At 42.2% G+C, this 25,655-nt stretch overlaps 1 protein-coding gene across 2 annotated transcripts in view; it reads right to left on the minus strand.

The window, feature by feature from the left end:
- UTRN (utrophin) overlaps positions 1-24,239 on the minus strand; it is a gene marked incomplete at its 3' end in the record, with an annotated part of 340,309 nt that extends 316,070 nt beyond the window's left edge. For both annotated transcript variants that reach the window (XM_083856272.1, XM_083856275.1), the window contains exon 1: positions 24,090-24,239. In XM_083856272.1, coding sequence (XP_083712398.1) covers positions 24,090-24,168 — 79 coding nt within the window. In that variant the 5' untranslated portion in view covers positions 24,169-24,239. The remainder of the gene's footprint in view (positions 1-24,089) is intronic.
- Between the last annotated feature and the right edge of the window lie 1,416 nt (positions 24,240-25,655).

Raw genomic sequence — 25,655 nt, forward strand, 5'->3', positions numbered from 1 at the left:
CTTCACTGCTGCTTGGTTTTGGTTGGTGGAGTTTTTTTGTTTTTTGTTTTACTTCATAGCATAACTATGGCATTGACATTGTTTTGTAGGAGCATCCTACAGGACGGCAGGGAGAAGGAACTCTGCAGACCTGAGATATTCTAGAAACACCTGGTTTTATTGCAAGGGTTGTGGGTAAAGAGAGCTTTGCCTTCAGCCACCAGCCTCGGCTGAAGGGAAGCCCCAAAGAGAGAGAGAGAAGGTATGAGGTAAGGGAGATAGCAGGGGTAAGGGAGGTAAGGGAGCTAAGAGAGCTAGGGCAGGTAACAGGGCAGGGGTCAGAACATTAGGAGAGCGAGCACCTTGTTACAACACATTTTATCTCCTTTTGCGTTGAATATTCTAATTTACAGTGACCAACCTGCGCGAGATACAAAACTTACAAGTTTTGCGTGCAGCCTATGAGAACAACTATATTACCATATCATCCTATATTTTAAACTCTAAAGACTACTTTTCTTATCCACTTTCTCCCTGATGCCTGGGCAGGGTGGAGAGGGGCTGCATCCTTGTGTCCTTTTGTTTTCTGTCTTTCAACCTAATTCCAGCTAATCACCATCTTCCTGCCTGCCGTGCCTACATCTCAAAGCTGGCCTTCATTTCTACTTCACTCACAGGTTTTACATCTCCAGTACTTCTTGCCAGGCAATCATATCCACAAGCCCTTTCTGTCCCATCTTTCCCAACACTGTTTGTTTTCCTTAATCTGTTTGTAGGTGACTTTGTTTAATTTTAAATTACAGCATTCTGACACATTCTCCTCCCTCTAACAGTCTGCCACAAGTATTTCAGGTCAGCCACAGAAAAAAGATAAACCCTTATTACATATCTTCATAAATATGGTTTGAAAGAGAGGATTAACAGAATAAAGATCTTTACAGGTTTCACTGTGAGATAAGCAAGACAATTTAGGATATAGGTGGCAAGGTTCAGAAACAGAACTTCATACAGATGTAATTAAAGTGTTGGTGATGCTATTTAAAAACAACCCGCTACAACCTACCTTTCTGGGAACTTGTGCTATAAGTGCATGTGAGACTCTGGGTCACTGAAAAGTAGCTCTAGTGTAAATGCAGCTATATGACCACAAAGAGTCAAGAAGCTGCATTACCCAAGGGTTTTCAGAAATTTACTTTTACACTGAGCTTCCCCAGCTCTGCAGTTTTCCACCACCTTTCTCCTTGCTTGCCTCCAAATACTTATTTACTCTTCCTGTAAATGATCAAACCTCCACTACTGTTAAGAAAAAAAAGATGATCATCTCTCAAAGCAAATCTCAGGACAGTTCATTTAGTCTTCTCACTCCCACATGATCATCAGGTGCTTGTCACATTAACAATTTTATACCTGCCACTCCACCATAATTAACTTGATCTTTCTTCCATTGTTCTACCGCGTGCTACACAACTCTTCATCACTTTTGACGCTCAAAAGAGGGTCAGGAGGGTCAAAATCAATGAGGCAGGCCTGTTCATGGCACTCCATCCAGTACAATCCCAGTAAAGTGAGTTTAAATCCCTACCGATACTGCACAGAAAACATTCATGTCCCCTGTTTTGTCTCTTACATTCCAGATCAGGCAGCTGGGATAAAGAAGCAGCAGAGAACAGGACACGTTCCTGGTCAGGATCAGATGTGACCACTGAAATTCTTCCACCAGCACACAAAAGCAGGAGTAAGTAGACATGGTGGGAGAGGGAAGAAACATTTTCATAAAAAATATAACTTACTCAGATGTCCCTATGATGGTATTTTAGCTGGACCATGACTCATAGATCCCCAATACCAGGCTTCTGACTAAGCCCAGTCCAGCCAGGGAGCTTTGCTACTTCCATCTGACGAACATGACTGGAGAAGCTCCCAGGATCTACCCCAACCCTTGTTGCTTCCTCCAGGAATTAGAGGGAATTGCTTCAACACATTTCAACCTCTGTATTTCAGTAATTGTTAAAGAAGGAGGACAGTACAGGGATACACATCCAACTGCAGACAGCAAGAACTTTATGACAACCCCTGGAATAGCTGGAACACCTCTCACCTGGAGTTCCTATCATGACTATTCATTCAGTTCCCCACACACCATGCAGTCTGTTCTGGCCAAAAACACCAAGAGGACTCCTATGATGTAGCTGGTTTGCCACTGCTTCACTTCTTCAGAAAACCAGTCTCACCAACAACCTATTTCCCAACCAAAACTAGGAAGTCTGCTGGGAAGCCATGCCAGGGCAGCAGTGATGACAGGAGGGAATTCCTCATGCTTTATTTCTTAGCCATGGCATCTGGCCACAACCAATTCTACAGTCCACCTATCCCTCAAAACCCAGGAATGGATTACGGACACAGTGAGCAGATTAAAGTTCTTTTGGTAGTTCTTCTCCTCCCTTAAACCCCATCTTCTATAGCAAAACAGATGAGCCAAGAGATTTGTTATGATTTGGAAGCATACAAGGCCCGTTCAGGTTCTGCAGCTGCTGGGGAGCAAGAAGGTTCAAACAGCAGCAGCGATCCCAAAACAGTGCAGAGCTCGGGAAGTAGGAATAGAGAAGGTGAGTGACTCCAACCCAGCCTACTAGTTACAGAAATTATTATTGCAGGGCTTCTGAAGACATCAGAAATTTTACAGCTTCAGCCAGCCTTTTCTCTGAAAATAATGGTCACATTTTATAATTAAGTTTCCTGGCTAATACCACTATGAAATGCAAATTTCCTTCATTATCTGTAGAAAATTTAACATATAATACCTTCCACTCTAACGAGTGCTGCATCAGCATAGAAAAAGAAAAAAAAAAAGCCACCACAAATCAGGATAATGTTAGAAAGGCTTGGTAAACATTGCAAGTACAAAACAGCACTCCCATCTACAACAACTTCACAGAAATGCAGCAGAAGTGTTTCAGCACTGTCAACCTGAGCATAAGTTACCAAAATTGTTTTGGGATAAGCCACATGTCTTTTAACATAATCCAGGTTCAAAAATAGGCATTGCCAAGATCCACTTACTCAATCTTTTAGAGGCACCACTGTAGCCCCCAAGTACCTTCCAGCTAAGCACTGAGAGTTTAGCTCTCTATTATCAGTCTCTCCTCATTTTTGGGCACTGTAACAGTGCAAAAAGTAGCAAATGACACCTGGTGTGGGAAGGGCAGATCACTGCACATATCACAGAATCTGCTAAGTTGGAAGGGGCACATCAGGATCACCGAGTCCAATTCCTGGCCCTGCCCAGCACACCCCAAGAATCACACCATATGACACACATCCCTCGTGCCTGGATACAAAATCCACTATGAAAGTGAAAGCTAGGCAGAGTAGAACCATGTGGCTCAGGTTTGCATTAACAAGTTATTGCCAGACCTTTGACTGTGATTTATGAGCAATTCATGCAGGAAATGGAACAAAAAAAAAAAAAAAAAAAAAAAAAAAAAAAAAAAAAAAAAAATCAAACAATTATCTCTAAAAAGCCAAAAAGTCTAAAAAGCTGGGCCACTTTGGTGAAATCCCAACACAGTATACCACAAGGAAACTATATACATGACGCTTGAAGGCTGAGTTAAGCTTTTACTTCCACAAAGTCAAGGCCACAGGAACAAGCCCAGTGCAGTCACCAGCACAGAACCACAGAAGCCTCCCCAGCTGGGTGGGGACCTCTGGCTGAGAGTGAAACTAAAATTTTCCAGCAAGTTCACAAAACCACCACTATGTCTCTCCATACAGTGAGGCTACTCAGACAACTTTCACAGTCACATACACAAGTAAGTACACAGACAAGGAAGGAGACAAGCATACAGAAAGACAGGAAAATATAGCTGCAAGCTTCCAAAATCAGACACTGACCAGCAGGACAGCCTTAGCTTATCTTGGACCAAGTGGAAGAAAAAAAAAAAAAAAAAAAAAAAAAAAAAAAACACCACAACACCACAACACCACCCAAAAACAACTACCAGCTTTTCTCCAGCAGAGTTGTTAGGAAGCAGTGACTCTATCTGCATTTTCAGAGTCCAAATGCCAATATCCAGACACTACATATACAGGAGAAACTGATGGATGACAGAAAATGAAGACACCTATGAAAAACCTTTACCAAACATGCAAAGTAGCAGAGATCAACATCCATAAACAGTCATGAGAAATGTTTGAGATTGCTTCCTATTTGAGAACTGACCATCAAAGCTGACCAGGAACAGGGATTGGTTGGGGATGGAAGGGAATCAAAAGGAAGCAGCAATACATTTTGTCAAACATAGGCTGAATTCCTTCAGTTGTTTGCCTGAGATGCACTTTTTCTGTATCTACTACATGAAGTCTCTGATCTCATGAAGCAGCAAGCATGTCCTCTGTCTGCCACTTCTGTTCTGAATGTCTCTGCCCATTTAAAACCTTTTACTGGTTGAATCAGATGATTTACCTTTAGCTCAGTTATGGCACTGTTTTTTTAAAAAAAATTGAATACGCAAGAATACATAAGAATACATATTGTCCACATGGCATTTGCTCATCCTGGAGAAAATGATTCCAGTCACAACCTAGAGAACTAGCATTCAAAAAAAATTTCCAAAGACTTTAGGACAACACACACCAATTCTTATACCAAATTCAAATAGTTAAAAAAAAATTACAAATCACCATGTTTCTAGGAATTGCTATCACTCAAGGTTTTCAAGAGTTATCTTCTATATCCCCAATGCCCAGGACCTCCCCACACAGTGTGGATGTGACAAGGAAATAAACCCATCCCTTAAGAGTGGCCCAGTCATGTCAGTGATGTACTCCCACATGCACACACATTTGTTGCTAGCTGCCTCCAAGCCACCCTTTGTTGGCTGGGGACAACTCAGGAGTGTATTCAGCAGGGGTCTCAAGAATTCCCATCCCAGCCTGTGATGGAAGAAGTACAGACACACATTTTAGTATGAAGCTTTACCACACTCCCAAGAACTAACTGGAAACACCTCATTAAAGACAGACTTCTAACAATCTCAGATCCACACATTGCTGTATAATTATTCTCAACTTGAAAGGGCTCCATAATTTCCCAGGAATAGCACAATGTCTAAACACAAGTCCTGGAAGGGGAAAGTAGATAGAGGTCTATGCATACATATGTGTGCACAGGCATATATACAGCTACATATATCTCTTTCTCTCTTATCTTTGAGTACACACAACAAAGATGACAAAAATCCATCCCCATTGCATTTTGTTCCATCACTTAAAAACCACTGCCTTACCTTGTGGCTGTGCTTTTGTACACCAGGAAGAAACATCCAAGTCAGAAAGGGCATAATTACATTTCTATTTACTTTACCATTCACTTTATGAGGGGGAGGGGTAGGAACAGGAGCAGTTGAAATTATGTCCTTCCCTGAGGGCTGAAACTCATGAAACATGTTTTTTTGAGAAACAGTGGGGTTTTTTTCCCCTTGGAACTCTACCATCTCCATTCCCTAACCCTTATAATAACTTCAGTGGGTACATCTAATCACCTTGCCAATCCCCAAATAATGTATTTAGTATTCAGTATTTTATTTGAGCCACTCAGGAGAAATCTTGTTGCCTTTCAACATTAGTCACAAGTGACACCTACCTAACTAGTGACTAGTTATAACAAAGAAAGCAAGGTATAGGAACATACTAATCTTTGGAAGTCTACCTTCTTTCAATTTTGAAGGCATCTGCAGTGAGAAAACAGAAAGGAAAAGAAAGTCAGGATAAACTTTTTTGTTTGTTTTCTTTTACAATTTGTTTCTTTTCTTAAAGACTAGGCTACAGTGCTAATGATTAAGTCTGACCTTCCTGGATGCTTTTGATAAAAAGCATAGATCTGAGTTACGGATACCCCAAATGTTACATCCATCTGTCAAACCCATGGTCTGTGATGATCAATAGCACTGAAGAGTGACAAAGATGACACCAATTTTACAGTTTTTCCTTCTGATTAAGAGCAAAGAAAAAACCCCCACAGGTCTGCAGCAAAAACAGGTCTCATCCACAGATACCTTAATTGATAGCTACTATTGTAACATGGTGACCCAAAACTATGGTATAAAGAGGCCTTTACAATTTCAAATTTCATCTGGCTATCCATCCTTAGGAACACCCTGCCCTAACAGGATAAAAGATCTTTGATAAGGTGGCTCGGATGTTAGGCTGAATACAAGTTGAAAAACAGGAAAAATGTTAAGCCTTTGAGCTTATTCACAGTCATTCACTAAACAAGCCCAAGACACAGCACTCAACATGGTAACAGCAAAGATGAACTCTTACGGGCAGTTGGTACCACAGACAGATTGCACCCAAGTGAAACAAAGGTTTTTAAAGGGTTCCACTGGTGCAGGAAACACCATCCAGACACCACTACTGGGAACCAAGTTCAGGAAAACTAAGTACATAGGAAGTTACAGCTGCTTCTTTACTCTTACCATCTCTCAGCAGAAAAAACAATAAGAAATAACTGGGGGAAATGAATGACAAAGTAGTAGAGAAACAGAAGGACACCACACTTAAGGAAAAAAAAATCCTAGCCATGCTGAAATACAATACTTAGATTATATTTAGCTACAAGAGAAATCAAGGGTATTCTTAAATAGTAAAGGGGATCTGAATTCATTAGCAAGAATTTAAAAACACACTACAAGGATGCAGTTTATATCAGACAGTTCCATCATCTAATATCTACTAGACACAACTGCTTACTAAATACTTTGTATATTATGTGTAGAAACTGTCTCTTTCTCAGCCATTGTGTTTTCATACTAAGCTGAAAGAGGTGTCTACAGTTTTTCAGCATTTCCTATTTTTATGCATCAACACATTCTCTTGCAAGAAGTCATCTCTTGGGGTTAAATTTTAACAGACCAGGTTATATTTGCATAAGTCTAGTTAATGAAGTAGAGACTGGCAGAGTATAATATCCTGACCTTCTGTCATGAATTTTAATTGCCTACAGATGGTTAAGTTTAGCCTTATCTTCCCACATGAACAGATCCACATGGGTAACTTCTCCCTCACCTTATGTAGTGCACTGGCAACTCATGGAGCCCACTGCTGTGCCCATGAGTTACCTGCAACACGTCCTGTGGTGGGTGGAGCAGTGGGTCAGGTGTGACCCCTGCATGGAGGAGCTGAGGTGGGGGCTAAACTGAAATTACTCTGCCCAAACCCAGTTGAAGAATTCTCCTTGGTAATGCCACGGTTAATGTAAACAGAGCAATTTCTAAATCAACACGGTTGTTCTGACTTTTATGATCTCCACTGGTCTTCTAAATTTGCCACATTTCTTCAAATAGAATTAATTCTCACCCCCAACACAGGGTCCCCCCGTTCTTGTTCTTGAGACTGCAACTGAAGAAGAAGGCCCTTTTAAAAGAAAAACCAGCTTTGAAAAATTGAGGAAAAGAAGCAAGGACTCTTCCATCTTTCCATGAAATTAAGAATTTCACTTCAACTAAACAATGAGAACCTTTCCTTCTACAGCAAATTAATGCCGATAACAACTGAGAAGGACCAGCAGATTTATCAAACCTTAGGTCAACTTGCAATTTTTGAAAAACCTTTAATAAGGCCTCCCTAATTCAATTAGGTGAATTTCAGTAAAATTCAGATGCCCATTAGAGGAGGTACAAAGCTTTTCCCCTGTATAAGCAATTTTTAAAATAAAGGTTTCACTGAATAAATGACAACCCAAAGCAAGATACGTTTGCAAAAATCACATACTGCCAGATTCAACTCTTGGCACCCTTACTCAGCACATTTTAGATGTGGCATTTGGGGTTTTTTTAATATGTGCTTTTGCAACGAAACCACTAACTTTGCATGCAGCGACTTGCAAGATCCACAAAGATTTTCTGCCAAACCTCCTCTACACTACAGTGTTAATTCACCATATAAATATTCAAAGATATTCTTGACTACCTGCCAGAAGGGAACACTCCTCTGTTGCTACACAGCCACATCCATGCTTACTTAGCTCACTACAGTAATGTTCTGCCCTAGGGTGGAAATGCCAGGCAACAAAGTTCTACTAAGACAGGGAAAAAAAATCCCAATGAAAAAAGCAAGACATCTTGGTCACTCCAGAACAATTTCACTCTTTGATATTTAGCTGCCTAGAGCAAAGGAGGAACCCCAAAAGTTTCCTTCGCCTACTGCTTCCACAGTTTTTATCCAACAGTCCAAGACAGGCCTGAAAAATTCATGTCAGGATAAGTTTCTGTATCAATAGTTGCAAGGGGACAGAGAGAAAGGTGACCACACTCTACACCTCACGTGTCCCTCAAATACTGGCAAAACCACTGAAAACTGTTGCAAGAACTCACCATGTCACATCTCAAGATAAGAAGAGAAGCTAATCAAGCCTAAGGATATCCAACCCTATCCTCCACAGCTGATGACCAAATACAAAGGTAAAATGAGTTTGGGAATGAACAGGCTTGCTTTACACTAAATAGAAACAGGCTGTGAGGCAGAAGTAGGCATGAAGGGAAAAAAACAAATGAGATTAGATTCTGTTTTAGTCACATTTTTCACCTGTTTCAAGAGGCTAATTTTGTCATTTAAGATATCAAAGGACTCAAGGCCAAGGTGATATTTTGGTGGATATACTTGGACCCCTATTTAAACCTAGTTTTACATTAAAAAAGTGTATTTTCCTTAAGGATGTAATTTTAGAAGTAGTCTCTTTTGCACATATATTCTTACTAGAACAGGAATTTAAAATAACCTTCAAAATAAATATGTGGTTATTCAAAATTAATTTAGTTGTTTATTCTAAATAAGAAAACCTGAAATAGGACTTTGCAAACTATTTAAAGCTGAGAGAACATATTTAACTAGTTCTACTTATTATAAAAAGAAATTACAATTATTGAATCAGCTCTTGGTAAGGTTCTAGCAAAGAAATCCTCTCACCTTGTATTCATACTTCCCTTCATTACTGAGATATAATTTGACTAGTTTGCAAAAAGTGCAGGGCACTATCTTTGCACTTGAATATTAGAGCAACAGGTTATCTATTTACACTACAGAGATTTAAATAAACAGCAGATTATTATTTACAACAAGCTGGATGATTTTGGAAGATATGATCTAACTGACTCACCCATTCCCCTCAGCTGTACTTTCACCATTCCAAGCCCTGCTGGACTGGAGAAGCGTGGGGACAAACGTCTAAAGACTGTTAAGGAAGGAATTATTTATGTAGTAAAATGCGTATCTAGTTCCCTTTGATTAAGATACATTAAGGATGTCTTAGCTAAAAAATAGCAATTTAAACAGAAATTCTCTTTTGTTCCTTTTTTTTGCATTATTTGAATACTTAGGTCTAAAAATAATTGTCAGCAAAATAGGGTTTATAAGTCTTTCAACTATATCCACCTTACACAGAAGGTATAAGCTCTATATCATACAGAAATTTTCACAGAAATTAGATTTTACAATTTTTCAGCCTTTCCAAAAAGGTTTTTGTGATATCTTGCAGATTCCAAACTGTCGCTGAGTTCAATTTATTCATCCAAAAAGGAGAGAGATAAAGAGAAGGGGAAAAAATATAACCTCTATTAAGTATACCACAATACAGATACAAAGCAGTTAAAAAAAAGTCTCACACAATTGACACACATTACTTTTCCTCTGCTTACACCCCACTGCATCCCAGATAACAGATCCAGATCAAAATCCATCTCACAGCCACAGATTCTCACCAAGATCAAACATAATTAATTTAATTGCTTTTTAAAGACTTCCAGTAACACCAGTTATCTTAATTACCATTCATCTACTCTGTCAGATGATAACCTTTTGGCTCTGTTAAATTTGGGAGTGCCAAGAATGTACCATTTCCTTTTTTCCATTCTATTGTAGAGGAGAGTTGAGTCTCCAGTTTCTACATTTTTACATTTTCTTGGCAGCACAAGAGGTTTTTAATAGGATAGCAAGTTAAGGTCCTTTCTGAGTGCTGGAAGAATATGAAAGGAACTTTATTACAAATGAGAATACCAGGCACACATAATATCTTAGGAGGAACAAAACCCCTTTTTCTGCTTTCTGCCCTCCATCACTAGGAGAAAGAAAATTGTGTGCATTTTGGTATGTAGGGAAAAAAAATGTCAGATTAGAGAGCATAAAGACTCAAATCCATAAGAAAACAGACTTCTCCAACTGAAGGAAAATAATTTAAAGTTTCAATTCATTTCACAATTTCTCTCCTCCCTACCATATCCACACAAATTATGCAGAATACTTTCATAATCAGGTTGCACTTCTCTCATCCACATAAATTTTTGTTTCAGATGATCACAACAGTACATTACCATCTTTCAGCATTGCAGTGCATCCCAAGTATTCATGTTCTTTAACCCCTTCCTTCTTTCTCCAAGCAGCAAAATGAAGTTCAACTGAACATTACACTTTCAATTTTCACTATATGGGGACAAATATAAGTTAAAGCCAGAAAATGCAGGGCCAAAATAAGAAGCTATAACAAAAGGAAGTAAGAATTAGCACGGAATATAAATTAATCAGCAAAACATTTCTAAGAAGTCTTCATTTTTCTTAGCACTTTATTTGAATATTATATAGACACAGTACATTTTTAACACCTAATTAATGGTTTCTGCTCCATCCCAGCTTCCTCTGCCCAACAGCAGCATGGAAGCACTGTGGAAGAAAGGATCCAGCAGGACTTCCAGGGCAACAACCAGCAGCAAATTTAGAGATTTCATGTTCTTTCTGCCCAAATCACCCTTGAACCAAATTCTCCACTGAATACATTACACAACATGAACTAATTTTTCCTAGCCAGCTCCAAAGAGTGTATCCCATTTCCCCTAAAGATCTAAAGATTCAACAGATCTGGACTAGTTCAGAGAAGACTCTACTGTCAGTCACACACTTAATCCTGAAAATAAACTTAATCAACTACACTAAGGACACTGAAACCTTTAAGGATGAATACAGCAGTGCAAGACCTTTTTAACTGTATTGCAAAGAGACAGTAAAATCAAATTTGACATGCCTACAACAGGTCAGGGCTTTTAGGACCCTTCACTGTTTTCACACTAGTTTTCTCATTGCTGAGGCACCCTGGCCAGTTAATAGACAAAGAAGCCTCTACATCATGTGTGATATTTTGCTGAGAACACAGAAAATAAATTAGCATTTAATAATGTTCTTAAAGCCACATAAAGCCACAAGCTATGGGATCCACCAGGTACGATACGCTCCTCTTCCTCTTCTACCCTAATTCCTACTGAAGAAAATTTATCTGCGTCAGAATAGGGCATTTACACACTAGAGTGATCCCTGACCTAACCCAGTAACCTCTAATTTAGTGAACCAGTAAGAACAACATTAAAGTAGCTGCAAAATGCAAGAGTTCCTGCAATGTCAAAGTGCCCTGGAGCAGCAGTACCACATTCAAATTCCTCTTCCGGGCAGAGCTGCACTTACTGACACAAGGCACATAGCAGGAGATTCCTGTGGGAATTCAGGAACACCTCACCCAGGAAGTGATCAAGAACCAGACCTCAAATGGGCCAACCACAGCATGCCACATTGTTCACTTCAGGATATGCATGAATGCAGCACAGAGATCATAAAGCTAGGAGACATTTAACCAGGATAACCCAACATAATGCCCCTCTAAGCACACTTGTTACCTCAATGCCAAATGCCAGAGCACCACCATGCCTGAGCTAGCACACTCTGTACTGTGCACACCCTGCATCACAGCTCAGCACCACTTTTGCACCAGGCAAACCAAGGAAATAGCTCCCCATATATATCCCCCACATGTCCTCCAGGCAAACATGGATTCCATCTCTTGTTAAAGGGTTCATCATTATCCATGTGGTGACATATTTCCCTTCTGTATACAACCCTAAGCTCTCCTCCTTTCTAAGCATCCCAACTATTTGGACTCTGACACAAATGTAAGTATCACAACCGTTATCTCATCTCAGGTAAACTACAGCAATGAGATCCCTCTTTTTCCTGCAATGGGTTTTTGTTAAAAGGAATCTATCAGAACTGCCCCTGTGTGCTGGCCAGCCCCCTTTGCAACACAATGGCTGTTTATCATGATGACACTACATCCTTGCAAGCACTGCCAGGGCTGGGGGCCGGATGGTTGTTAATATGGGCAATGGAGGTGTTTGTTGTGTTTGTCTTATTTTGGAGAAGAAAAAGGAGAGCAATGCTCCATTTCTCTAGCTCTTAATGTCCTTACAATGTCTTTCTCCTGGAGGAGGGAGCAAGTTTTCCAGAATTATAAAATCATTTATATTGGAAGAGACCTCTAATATCATAGTATCCAATCATTAAACTAGCACTAAACTCTGCTTTTTGGCCTACAGCTTTGGACACAATCATTGAGCAGTACCTATCCAGTGCAGAAACATGTAAAAACACCCTGGCCCTGAAGGTTTCGGGACTTCCCTAATTTATTACAAAATGCCCTCAATGCTCTCTGGCCTCTCAGTCACTTTCCGGTACACCTTCTCTCTGTGCAATACATCATGAATGGGCCCATCTCATCCTACACTGCAGTCAGGTGCTCAGTGGAATGGTCAGTGGTTTGAGCCCTTTGAAAATTTGAGCAGTGATAGAAACTTGTCAACAGTGATGAGTTGGCACGAAGGCTCTAATTACAATGTAGTGGCAGGAAAGACAGGTACAATTCCAAATGCACCCCCAGCTAGTTTTTGGAAAAGGTGACCCCTTTGGATGTGCATTTTCCACAGTGCTTAGTGGCCAGGGGCCAGGCCAGGCATGAGGTGCTTGCACAGCAGGCAGATGCTGACAGCCATGCAGTCTGTCTGTGCCAGCATCCCAGCACACAGCTCCACCATGGTGACAAACCAACTGCTCCAATAACCTATGCTCTAAATGCTCTAAAACCCCTCAGTCCTTTGTGTTTCCACTACCATAGCTAAGGGCTCTTTCCCCACCAAGCTGCTCTGGGAGCACCAGGCCCTAAAGTCTCTCCTCAGTAATTACTTCAGTTCATCTTCCACAGAGTCTTCACTGTACAAATATTCAGACATATCTCTGCAAACAATCCTGACTTCACTGGAGTTATGTTCTGTGAAGATGATCTAAAACAGCAGCTTAATCCTTGAGGATTCCTTTTTTCCCTGCAAATACCTGCCAGGACAGGAAGGTGAAGCCAAGGAGGCAACAGAGTCCAGCAACAAAACAAAGTATGACATTTTCCACCTGTTTCACTAGATTTTTCAAACTGACTCTAATTGCCTTTTGTTCACATCACAGAGGAGATGCTGCCTGAAAAATAGAAGCACAGGGGGCTCAGGTGTCAGCACACAGCCCCACCACATGTCAGGACATGTCCCAGGGCAATGGGAACCAGCACTGCCACATTCATCCCTTTACCCTTCCCTCATACCAGGATGACAGCAAGGGAAAAAAAAATTAAAAATATCTCCTTTTTTGCTCTTTCCCCATACACTCTGCAGCACACACTGAATCAATCACTGCAGTCTTCCTTCAGCTGGGAGAAAAACCATGAAGTTGAACAAGGTAAAGGAAGTAACAGAACATGCGCACACAAAAAAAAAAAGCAACTTCTGGAAAGAACACAAGTATGTTTTTCAGAAAGAAAGGCTCAGGGCTTTTTAGTTTATTTTGGATAATTATTTTTAACTGCATATCATGTTCAAAAATTATTATCCTTATACTTGGAATTGAACAGGACATCTATTTTTAAATATTATTCAGTCAGTCACAAGTCATCCCCAGAGACAAGACAAATAATAATAAATCAATGTCTCCAGCAAGCACAGAGTCACCCTGGCTGTAAATTAGCCTGGCTGGCCATTCTATGTTCATATTTTACATGCACCCCTGGACTGTACATTCCACAAAACCTAATACCAGCATCTTATCAGACTGAAGATTTCACATTTTAAATCCAGCTAAATGCTCCAAAGCATCTCCATTCAAGCCCAGATTCTGCCAGCCAAACCAGTTATACATATTGAGGCAAATTTAAACACTCAGAGAGCAGGCTAGTTAATTTTATCTTTATAAAACAGAATCCCAATTTGAGAAGTAAAATATCCCAGTCTCACAAGTGATGGTAGACCACCACTAGTGCTAACAGGAGACCGATGAGCACAGAGTTTGCTTCAGTCTAGTAGACATTTTTCCAGTTTGTTCCATCTATTTTGGGGACTGTAATGTATAGAGTGTGACACATGAAAAGGCACATTACCACCAAGATACTGTCCCACTTGATGCCTCAGACATGCCTGATCATGGGATCCCACTTTCACCACTGCACTCCTAGCAGAATAAGTCTCAAACTAGCAAGGGTTAATCGCCCTCCAAAAGCAATTTTGCAAGGCCAGGTAGTGTTCTTTCATCCCATTGCACACACCCTTACCTAAGGGAAGCAAAAATGCTTGAGTGAACACACTTCCTTTCCTTAGATATGGTACCCTACAACACACAAAGAGCTGTCACACCACAACCCTGTTGTGCACCTTGCTCAAAAATAACTGACCTTGTTCACCAGAGAGTTTGGGGGGTTTTGATTAGACTTAGTCTGCTTGTTTTTCAGAGTCAGAAAAGGTACAGTCTGTCTCTGTTTTCTTCAAGGAGATGAACACACCCAACACTGTTAGTCACTATGTAAGCAAAGTAACTACTATCTTTTACCAATGATGAAATATTTAACACTATCTGCTGAGAAGGGGAAGTTGCTTGCCACGTAGTGACAGAAAACCCACTTCAGCAGATTACAGGTAGAAAAGGTCTCAGTCAGGAAATTCTTAGCTCAAAGATTTGGAAGACAACCTTAATGATCTAGTGTAGAAATTATTTCCCCTCTTAAAACAAATACTAACAAAATACAGTTTACATGGAATTCAACGAGTTTCCCAAGTTTTAGAAACCGCTTACTTCATCATAGCCTAAATGAAGACCTTTCTAAAGAGCTGCTTTAGATAAAAAAAAAAACCAAACCAAACCAAAAAAAAAAAAAAAAAAAAAAAAAAAAAAAAAAAAAAAAAAACCAACCACCAAAAACCTAAAATTTGTTTTCTCAGGTCCATGCCTCACTTCTCTCCAGAGAAGGATCTACATAAAGATCCCATGAATTCAGTCCCAGTCCTGAGACTACATAGCAGGTTCTCATGCTCCTTCCTGCCATGATGTGTAAGAAAGATGAAGACAGTGTATTAATCCTCCTTCTGGCATAAAAAGTCCTTTGCCAAACTCTGCAGAGGTGTCATTCAAGGAGAGGCTGTGCAGGAGGACTGAGAGGTAACAGACACCACGGTGGCTGATGCAGCAATCATTCTGTGTCTGCATCTCAACAGCTCTCTAGGTCTTGACTGATCTAGGGGGTTTTTTTGGATAAGAAAGCATATTCATGGAAACAAGTTTTCTAAGTAGTGCTATGATGCACCTGGGCATTAGAAAGTTCTTGCTACCCCTGGAGTATGTTTGCAAAAACTTGACCTCTTCACCAGGGAGGGAAAAGAAGAGAGCAACAGGGATCTGCAGAGGCAGCAGTACAGAACATCAGGTTAGGAGCCTGACATCTATGGACTCTGTAAAACACTTCACTAAAATTATGAATAGCAGAGTTCTTTTGATCTCCTTTCTTTCAGTATTGATTCTCCTGTAACCGAGGAACTTTCAGTTAACATTCAGCAGGCAAAAAATGAACTTGAACCAGGTTTCAAGAGTCTTCAAAACAGAAATAAGCCCAACACAGAATGGTATGATTTCTAACAACAGGCAAAACTCCATTTGAACTCTTCTCTTTCTTCTTTTCCATTTTGAACATGCTGATTATGCACATCAGTATAAAATCATTTCCGCATAAATGCAATTGTCAACCTTTAACTTGTCCTATCAAGATAACAACATAATCTTCCAAAAGTTTGTTTCACAACTTTAATAAATTCTCAAATGTTTGGTGAAAGCAGAACCGCGGTTTGCAGGGGTGGAGGTGGGCGTTTCTTTAAAAACTTTGTCCTGAATTAGCTGAAAATACTCCCCATCTCAGGGTGCCAGTGAAACACAACATCCTCACCAACAAATACCAGGGCACTGTGCAAGTGCCACTGTCAAACAGATCTGTCCTCTGCACAGATTATAAAGTGTGTACTCAAGAATGTACTTGAGTACAAAGACCAGAGTGAATGTTTTAATAATTCCCTGATTAAACTTAAATTCTATTCTAAATGAAAAGCGTTTTAAGTAAGTTAAGAAAACTATTCTTTTTAAAGCTCCATAAAACAAACCGACAAGCTCTAAATTGGACACAACAGTCAGGTCCAAGACAAAAATTCCTGAGCACAGAGGAAAAGCACCCAAAACAAAGCAATTACACATCACTATTCCAGAGAGAGAAAAACTATATTCAGAAAGACACAACCAGACTTCCTTGACAAAAGACTGTGGAAGCTGAAAGATGCACAGTGTTAACACAGTATGTTCCCGTGAATTTCCACGAGAAGTCTCATCCAAGAACAACATGTACACGTAGAAACCAGGAAAATAAGGGTGATGAACTCTCTCTGGAAATGATTTATGTTGACCATAGCTGTTGTTCATTATAAAGCTATAACAGAAGTAAAAGCCTGGAAAGAAGCAATAGAAAGACTTTTGTCTGTTAGCCTTTAAATACTACTTTATTTATTCTTTTCTGTTAATACAAACATTTTATAATATAACTTAAAGCAACACAGAAACCAAAAAACTTTGCTCTATTCCCAGTGTACTCCCATAGAAATGATCAAATAAATCTCCATTTGTTATTCATGCACAGACTGCTGCTCTTTGCTCATCCAGGATAGTGTGGTAAATCAAGAACAAAAATAGCTAGCAACTTACCCATCATACCACTTTTCTCTGATCAATAAATTGTTACATAACATTTTAGGAGCATATTCCATCTTTGGTCCTCTGCCATGATCTAAATTGGGGGGGGTGGGGGGAGGGCAAAAAACCGCATTTCAATGCTAGGAAATAAAAGCAGAGTACATGGAAACTAACCAAAGTTATTTGTGGAATGAACTACAAAGACCCATCAAAGCATGTTCTTTCATGGCTTAATTTCATGTTTCTCCACAGCTAAATGAACAAGCCATGTGTTTGTCTAACTCCACTACAAAATCTTTCTGTTTCTGGATGGTAGGTCCTCTTGGTTTATAACAAGGTGATGTTGAAGTCCAGAAAAGAACTTCATGATCAACATATGGCTGAAAAGTACTGCTGTACATTCCCTACACTGATCATCCAAATAACCTTAAGAATACCTATCAGATCTGTCATGTAGCCACATCCTTTCCTCCCATCATGCATCCTGTGCTTCTGAGATAGAAGCTGGTCTTTTACTGAAGTGCACAGTCACCATCTTCCACCAAATAGATTCAACAGCTCTTCACCACTTCTTCCATACCCAGCAGAAGACCCACACACCTGAAGAGATGCTGGACTCCCAGAGAATGCTTCCCCTGCACAGGAGCTGCCTCCTGGAACTACAATTGAGCTACATAACTCTGACGTTATTCCTCTCTGGAATCTTGACACTTTTGATAATGCATCTGTCCCATGCACTCAACAGATTAATGAAATGCAATTTATTGAAGAGTGAATATATTTCTGAAAGAAACCTTCACAAGGTCACTGCCACAGCTGTAGATGCGTAGATGTCCCCACTGATAAACATATGGCTGCAGCTCTCATCCAGAGCTGGTCTGAACACCAGAGGGAAGATGCAGCCCAAAACACACCCAAACTCAGCCCTGCCCTTGGCTGAAGGGAACTGGAACTGCCCACACCCTCTGTTAGAGCTGAGCATCTTCCAGCAGCCTCCCCATTGACAACCAGCTCACAGTGCAGGCCCAGCCTCTGCAAGCACCACCTACAGCTGTGTCAGTGTTTCTCAACTGCTGGGATATGCACCTGCAGTCAGGGGCAGTGATTCTGAACCAGCCCCTGCCTGCTGGTCCCATAGATAAGTGACAACAAAAGACAGCTGCAAGTATTTGTATTTCAGTTGATTTCTTTTCTTCAGGCTTCACTCAGGGCTGAGCCCAACTCAGGCCAAATAATCAAGCTTTCTCTTTTTATTGTTTCCAAGGCAGTATCAGGTCAATGTCTTTTCAAAGAAAAGGCTCAGAGACATCATGGCCAAATAAATAAATAAATAAATAAATAAATAAATAAATAAATAAATAAATGGCAGTTTGACTCCTCCCAGTTTGATGGCCCATGTTTCACTGACTTTGCAGCTGGGTATATTTATAAATCAGTAGTTCCTTACCTCATTCCCAAAACTAAAGCTTGCAACAGAGCCCTGCCATTGCTTCTGTCAAATCCACAGATTCCAACAGACTGTTCTGTTTCCTTAGGCTGTCATTTTTGTTGCTACCTTTAAAACTCCCAGCTTTCTTCAGTCACTTTCTGAAATTACAGCTCAGCTGCATCCCCAGAACACACTGCGGGAGGGGAGAAAGACATAAAACAGCCTTCTGATAAAGTACAGGGCACTATAACTTATTCTTTCACCAACACAATAAGGAGTCAGACAACGGAACTCCTCCCTCCCACCTCACAATGTTCAAACCCTGTTATTCATTCTTCAGACTGTTATTAAGGCATCCAAATAAATGCAGTTCTCCACGACTTAGTTCTAGGAGTGTCTCAGTTCCCAAAATAAGTGGAATCAGCTGTGCTTTTCTAATTGTGGATTTTCCTTTGAAGGAGGGATACCATGCAACACTTGAAAAGCAGACCATGCAGGCTCTACACACACCAATCCACACTGCTACCTGGCAGCAGAGCAGCTACACTGTCCTGAAACAACACCAGCTCAGCTCAAGCCCACGTGCTCTTCCCCTTCCACACCTACACTGATCCCTTACTTGTATTCAAAAGATTTTAAAAACAATACTTCCCCACTCTTCCCTGCTCACAAGACTCAACCCCAACATACACAAGTGATTCTGCTAGGAGAAACTGTCCAAGGGAAAATCAAAACTAGGAGCAGATATCAGAGGTGTTAACACAGCCCAGCTAGTTCTTTGCTAAGCTGCCCAATGTTGTGAGCTTTAATAATTTATTTGCACATTTAATATTTTCATGCTACTGTATGAGAATCTTCCTTCCTTCCCCAGACTGGAGAAGAGAAGAGAAGAGGGGACAGAGCTTCAAAGGCCCCTGGGGAAGGCATAGAAAGAAACTCCACCTTACCCCTAGTTTGCCTCTCACCCAGGCACCCCTCCTCCACGGGATCCTCATCAGTGAGAGGTTCCCACAGCAGCAACTCCTTCCCCACACCAGCTTTTAGACCTCTTTAGAAACATTTAACACACTAGACACAGTGCCTCACATAGCAGCTCTTGCTCAGGATTACATCCTCCTTTCCTGGCAGAGCACGTGCAAATCCATGGGCTGCTTTTATGGTTTGGGTTGGGTTTTTCCCCTCCCTTTCTATTCCAAGGCAGAGTCGTGCTTCAAACACACAGAGCAGCATATGTTATTTCTTCACCTACCAATCAAGATGCTAGAAGAAACCAGCCTGGTACTTCTATATGTGTCATTTCATAAATGCTAGGCAATACCCTAGAACTGTCTTCACTGCAGCATCCAATCTGTCCCCACCAGACAGTCCGAGGAAAGGAAGCAATACAGTTGACAGAAAGGAGCCAGGCTACAGCAACCCAAAGGCTTAGCCCTAAAAAACTCATTTCAGTGGCTAGAAACAAGGAGAGCAACTTTGTCACTCGTCTTCAACACCCTATCTGCAGACACTCTGCACAAATGTCCCTGAAAAGTCCACACAGTGCAAATCTGGCTACACCAACTCTGCACCCACTTGACAGAATCCTAAGGGTCCACACGCAGACTATGACAATTCCTGACAGCTTCACACCAGTAGAGCCAAAATGGAAAAGGAGAAGCAGCACATTTGGCCTGTGGTTATCTGGCAGCAAGAGACTGGCACTGGTTCCAAAGGCAACATGTGGCATCATGGGGCAGGGAGATCCCAGGAGATCCCCAGGAACAAAGGGGTTGCCAGCCAAGTAAGTGTTGCTTCAGGGGGCAGGGGGACAGAAAGAGAGCAGTAGCAGTTCTCAGAATAAGCCTTGCCCTCAAAGTCCAAAACTAAGTTACAATTTCTCAAAGCAGTCTTTCAGTCAAATATATTTGAGGAGAATAAAGTTCCTCTCAATTTAGAGAGAACTTATATCTTTAAATGCACCAGAAGCACAATCTTCTAAAAATGTTCCTCCTGCTATGTCTTACTGTTTAATTATATATTACCATTCCAAGCTACCACGACAGATTTTAAGCGAGTTTGTCTTTTTTCCATAATTAATCATAGCAAAGACTCATCTGTTTTTCAAGCCCGTGATGACAGCACTGTTTTCACCACCATAGGGCAATCATCCCACAGCATTCCTTCCCGAAAGCTATTGCAATGAGAAAAGCTCACCTATCTGCACAGGATGCCTTTCAAAGATATAAATCAGCTCCATATACATTACTTCATACATTCAGGTAAGTGAATAAAAAGGAAAATTGTTTTTCCATAGCAAGCCTTTATACAGATGCACAGGCATAGCAAAGCCTAATAATGCTAAATAATACCAATTATAAATATATAAACCTCACATAACCATCCAGGAACAAGTATCCTACCCACTAAACACCACTCAACCATCAGCATCCACCACTGGTGCAGAAAGAAGGAAGGCAAACAGACCATTGATCTTTCTGAGAAAAAGCAGCTTCCTCTACAAACACAATAACTAGAAGTTATTTTACAGGCAGTTTAGGTCACCATCAAATACTATTCTAAGTGCAGAAGAGGTCTCTTCAAAGATAACTTGTAGCTATATGTAGATCAGTACTAACAGACTACTTAATCAAAGAGGAGCCGTATCCAAAGCAGAAATAATAAATGCTAATTGGACAACAGAAAAAAAGTTTTTTTCTTTCATCACAAGTCACAGAAGTGATATTAAGGGCATGGAAGATCTCTGCTGTGGAAAAATCAAGTACTTACCACTTAAAACAGATTATAGCACATTCATATAAAGTGTTTTTGCTGACCAGTGAATAGAAATGTGTTGCCAACATAATCAATAACATACAGAGATGTCCCTTCAAAGTGTTCTATCCTTCATTCTCTTAGTTTGAGAGGAAAAACAAATGAGATACTTGCAAAATTACTTTTTCTCATCTGTGAAATCCCATGGCAAACCACCTCTTTTTTTTTTTTTTTTTAATATAAAAATGTCAAATGGAAATCCTGTTAATTTCTTTTGATTGGTCTATAGAGAAATCACGATTTTCTGCAGTTCTTCTAAATCCTTCATGTGGCACACTGGTAGCTTTCTAATTAGAAGTCCAAGAAAAAAATTACATAGTTTGTTCTGCTAATAAAAACAGGCATAGATGGGCCCCACACAGCCCTGAGCAGGTGTAAAACTTTATATGTCTTAATACAGTCTCATGAGAGTGACTTCAGATTAAAGCTCAATAACCAACACACTGCCTGTATTGACAGTGCCACCTTTATGGCTTTCTAGCAGCTTCACAAGGCAAGGTAACTAAAGCAGCAATGGCTACAAAAAAAGACAATATATTCAGTTGACTGGCTGGTAAAGACTAAAGTTTACATTTGTATCCAAATATTTAGAAACATTTTTACTAGTACCACTCTTTGTTAAGATTTGACCCAGAAAGATTCTGGCATTTCAAATCATAATTTTCTTCCAAGTTGTTACAAGAAAAACAACAAAAAAGACTTAGCCATAGATCTTAAACATCACTTCTAGAACATGAATGGTTTTAAATGACCACAATATCCTGACAGCCTGGTGATCTGTTCAAAAAAGATGAAGATAAACATTGAAATAGACAATTGCCCAGGAGAACACAGAGAAAGTGATCTTTACACAGGACATTATACATCTATCGTCTTTTATTTACAACAATAGAGTAAACTGTTTTCAGTGTGTTTATTTAAAAATGCACAGAAATAATACACACTAAAAAAATATTATGACATATTAAATCACTTGACCACATATTACATTACTTAGACAATTTTCCACCCACTGTGTTTTTTGTATTTTATTTATTAAGTGAAAATATTAAATGCACATTTGCATGTGCTCCCTAACCAATGTGTTAAGAGACTTCCCACATCATTGATGCTAAGAACTTACAGAGCAGCAAAAAACAGAACAGCCTATTTTCTTTGACAGCAAATGATTGTTTTTTTCTGATCTCTTGAGCCCCAAAAGCCATACAGATGCCTTAGCTACCCCGAATATTAAAAATTTATAACACTTCTAGTGTATCTCAAGTCATTTAGACTGGAGAAGCCTTCACAGCAAAAACCCCCCTCAGCTTTCCTTTGTAAGTATCAAAATTAGCATTCTCTTTCCAAAATATCTAGGAAAATTAAAATCTCTTCTCCTCAATCCTGACAACTAGCCTCTAATTTGTTGTCACTCGTGCTCAGGAAACTCCATTCCTTTCATTAGGAAAACCCTCACACAGATTTACTTGTGGTAGATGGTTCAGATGTGAGCTACAATAGTACAGTAATTTCTTTCTTTTATTTGAAGAAATCATACATCCAGATCCAAACCAGCATAACAGTTGGGAAAAAATTATTTAAGATCGGTCATCATTCACTATTTTTCATTTAGTGCACAAGTCTTTTAGCCTTGTATTTGAATTTTCATCATTTTCTCATACACTGAAGAAATTGAAGGTGGTTGTAACAGGAAATTTACAATCATCTGCCTTAATCAAAACAACAAAACTTACTGTACAATTTGTTCATCCATGAAAAACCTCCAATACGTCCATGTTTCCTCACACATCTTATAAAACTGTAGTACTTACATACATACATGGGTACAAGTTGCCTGCAAAGTATCCCCACGCTCAAAGCCCACAGAGATACTGACTACACACTTACAATCAAATGAGGGTCCAGAGTAGAGGGAAAACAAACCAACACTACAGAATTCAAGATGAAAAACCTACAAGCACCTGTTTCCTAAACTGCTCTTCCAGAAGAGGAAGACTCAGAAATCAAAGGCCTAAGAAACAAAGTACTCAAACACCAATGAGAACCACATCAAACCCACATCCTACGTAATCTGACATATCAAATCACAACCAGCTGAAGACCTATGGTTTTTAACATGCAGAAAATTAAAAATAAAATATTAAAAAAAAAAAAAAACCAACACCACAAAACAATCCACTGTTAGGTTTGCTAGATATCACATGAAAATCTTTTGATAACAGGAGCATTTTGCACATAAGAAAGAAAAGGGAGCCTGTGAGTTTGAGGAACTGAGCATCCAGTCTCTGAATGGAGCACAAATTTCTACCAAGGTCTAAACAACTCACAGCTGTCCCTCCAAAACCTCTGTTCTCCTGCTGCTAAATTGACCTCATCACCCACCCCAACATCCATCAGAGCCTCAGGAGACCCCAACACAACCAAACAAAACCCATATTTTCCCAATAACCTCCAGATCTGTTACATGAAGGTTTTGCTGGAGGAAATGCCTGAGTGAGTAGCCTTAGACAACTGTTTTACATTAAGGAGGAAGCACAGTAATTCACTGCACGAGCACTACCGCGATGCACTTTCAAGAGGTACAATGTTGCAGCCACAGTTGCCATTTTCAGTATGTGAATAAACAGGAAAGCTACTAACACTGGCTTGCATAAGAGCACTTTAGGCACGTGGCAATTTACAAAAGTAGAGCTAATTATGATGCCAGAAGTGGATCCCAAATAAACATACTTGACTAACACTGACAAAAAAACCCAAAACAAACAGCAAACCCTGAGACCTACAATTACTATTGCACGGTAACAGTGGGGGAGCTGCATGAACAGCCTCAGTCACTCGCTGTACCACCAACATACGCCCAAAAAAACAGCTGGACAAAGGTGCTGTTTAAAAACGTGAGCTGATGTCAGAAGTTATGAGTAGAGGAGAAAAGAGGAGAACACCGTTCCCCTCGACAGTTTACCTGATCTGGACTTGATGATGTCGCTGAACTCGCTGTGTCCCCCGCCAGGTCCCTCCTCCGCCTCGGAGACACGGGCCATGCTCTGGGCTCCGGTGTGCCCCTAAATCCTTCGGGAGAATGCTCCCATGGAGGGGCACGGCTCAGCACCTACAGCACAGGACAGGAGCAGAAAGGCACGGTAACTCCACGGGCTGTAACTCCAGCTGTGACTCCGCAAGGGATTGGAGGGATGGAGGCTGGCTGGCCGTGCCCACGCCAGTGGCGGGGCACCCGACGGGCCGCTGGCTGTGTCCTCTTTGCGGGACACCCTACGGGGGCGTATCAAAGGGGGAGGGCCCTGGAGGTGCAGCAGCACAGCTGAATCCTCAGCCGCGAAAGCCAAGCTCCGCTCGCCCTTGGGCACAGGGCGCCCGGTGCCCAGCCTGACCCCCGAGGGGCAGGACACGGCCCTCGCCGCATCAGCGCCGCCACCCCCGGCCCCGAGCGGGGCAGCCCCGGGGAGGGGAGGGGGGGCACGGCCGGGGCGTGTGCCCGCGGCAAAGGGGCGCACACAGCAGAGGCGCTGCCCGGGGCGCCACGGCCACGTGTGGGAGCAGCCCCCAGCCCCTCTGCCGGGCGGGGGAAGCGGAGCCTCGGGGGCAGGCCCCGGGCACGGCCGCCCCCGCTCCCCCGGCGGGGATTTTGACCCGGCAGCGGGCCGGGCGTGCCGGCACCTCCTCCCCGCGGGGAACGCGGCCGCAGCAGCGGCGCCCTCGGGCCCCCTACGGCGGGGCCGCTCCTCGCCCCGTCCGGCCCGCAGGTGCGCCCGCCCCGCCGCGGCACCGGGGCCGCCCAACAAACTTTCCGCGCCGAGCCCCTCCCGCTGCCGCCGCCTCCCCGCGGAGCCGCCCCACTCCCGGCAGCGGCTCTCCCCGGCCGGCACTCACCTCGGGCACGGCCCGGCCCGGCTCCTCCTCGCTCCCCGGCCCCGGCAGCGACTCCCGCGGCGCTGCGCTGGCGGACCCACAACTTTCCGTGCGAGCTGCCGCCGTCTGTCCGTCCGTCCTCCCCCTTCTCCTCCCCCTGGTCCCCGCCCCTCGCGGCCCCTCCCTCGGGCGGCCCCTTTGTCGGCCGGGCCAGCGCTGAGGGGGCGGGAGGGCCGCCCCGGCCGCGGCCCCTTCTCCAGCGAGGGGCGGGCAGGGGCCGGGCCGGCGCCGAGGGGAGGGAGGGGAAGGGAACAGAGAGGAGGGGAAGGGAAGGGAAAGGAGGGGAGGGCGGAGCGGGTCCCAGCCCCGCTCCTCCCAGGGCCCCGCCCGAGGCAGTAGTGCAGTGCCGTCCCGCTCTGCTCCGCTCCTCCCCCGGGCCTGCCCGCCCTGTGAGCACCTGTGAGCTCCCCGAGCCGCTCCCGCCGCTCCTTCCCCTCCCCAATAAACGCGGTCCCACCGCACTCCGGAGGTGCAGAAGCGTCCCGCGGTGTCCCGTGGACGCCGGAGTCAGGAAGTGTGACAAAATTTGAGAAGCGCTTAGGAAATTTACCAACAGCCGGAAACAACTCTCCCGAACCCGCCTGCCTCGGGCAGGTGTCCG

This window comes from Zosterops lateralis (assembly GCF_965231275.1).
Source record: "Zosterops lateralis genome assembly, chromosome: 3".
NCBI classification, from domain to species: Eukaryota; Metazoa; Chordata; class Aves; order Passeriformes; family Zosteropidae; genus Zosterops; species Zosterops lateralis.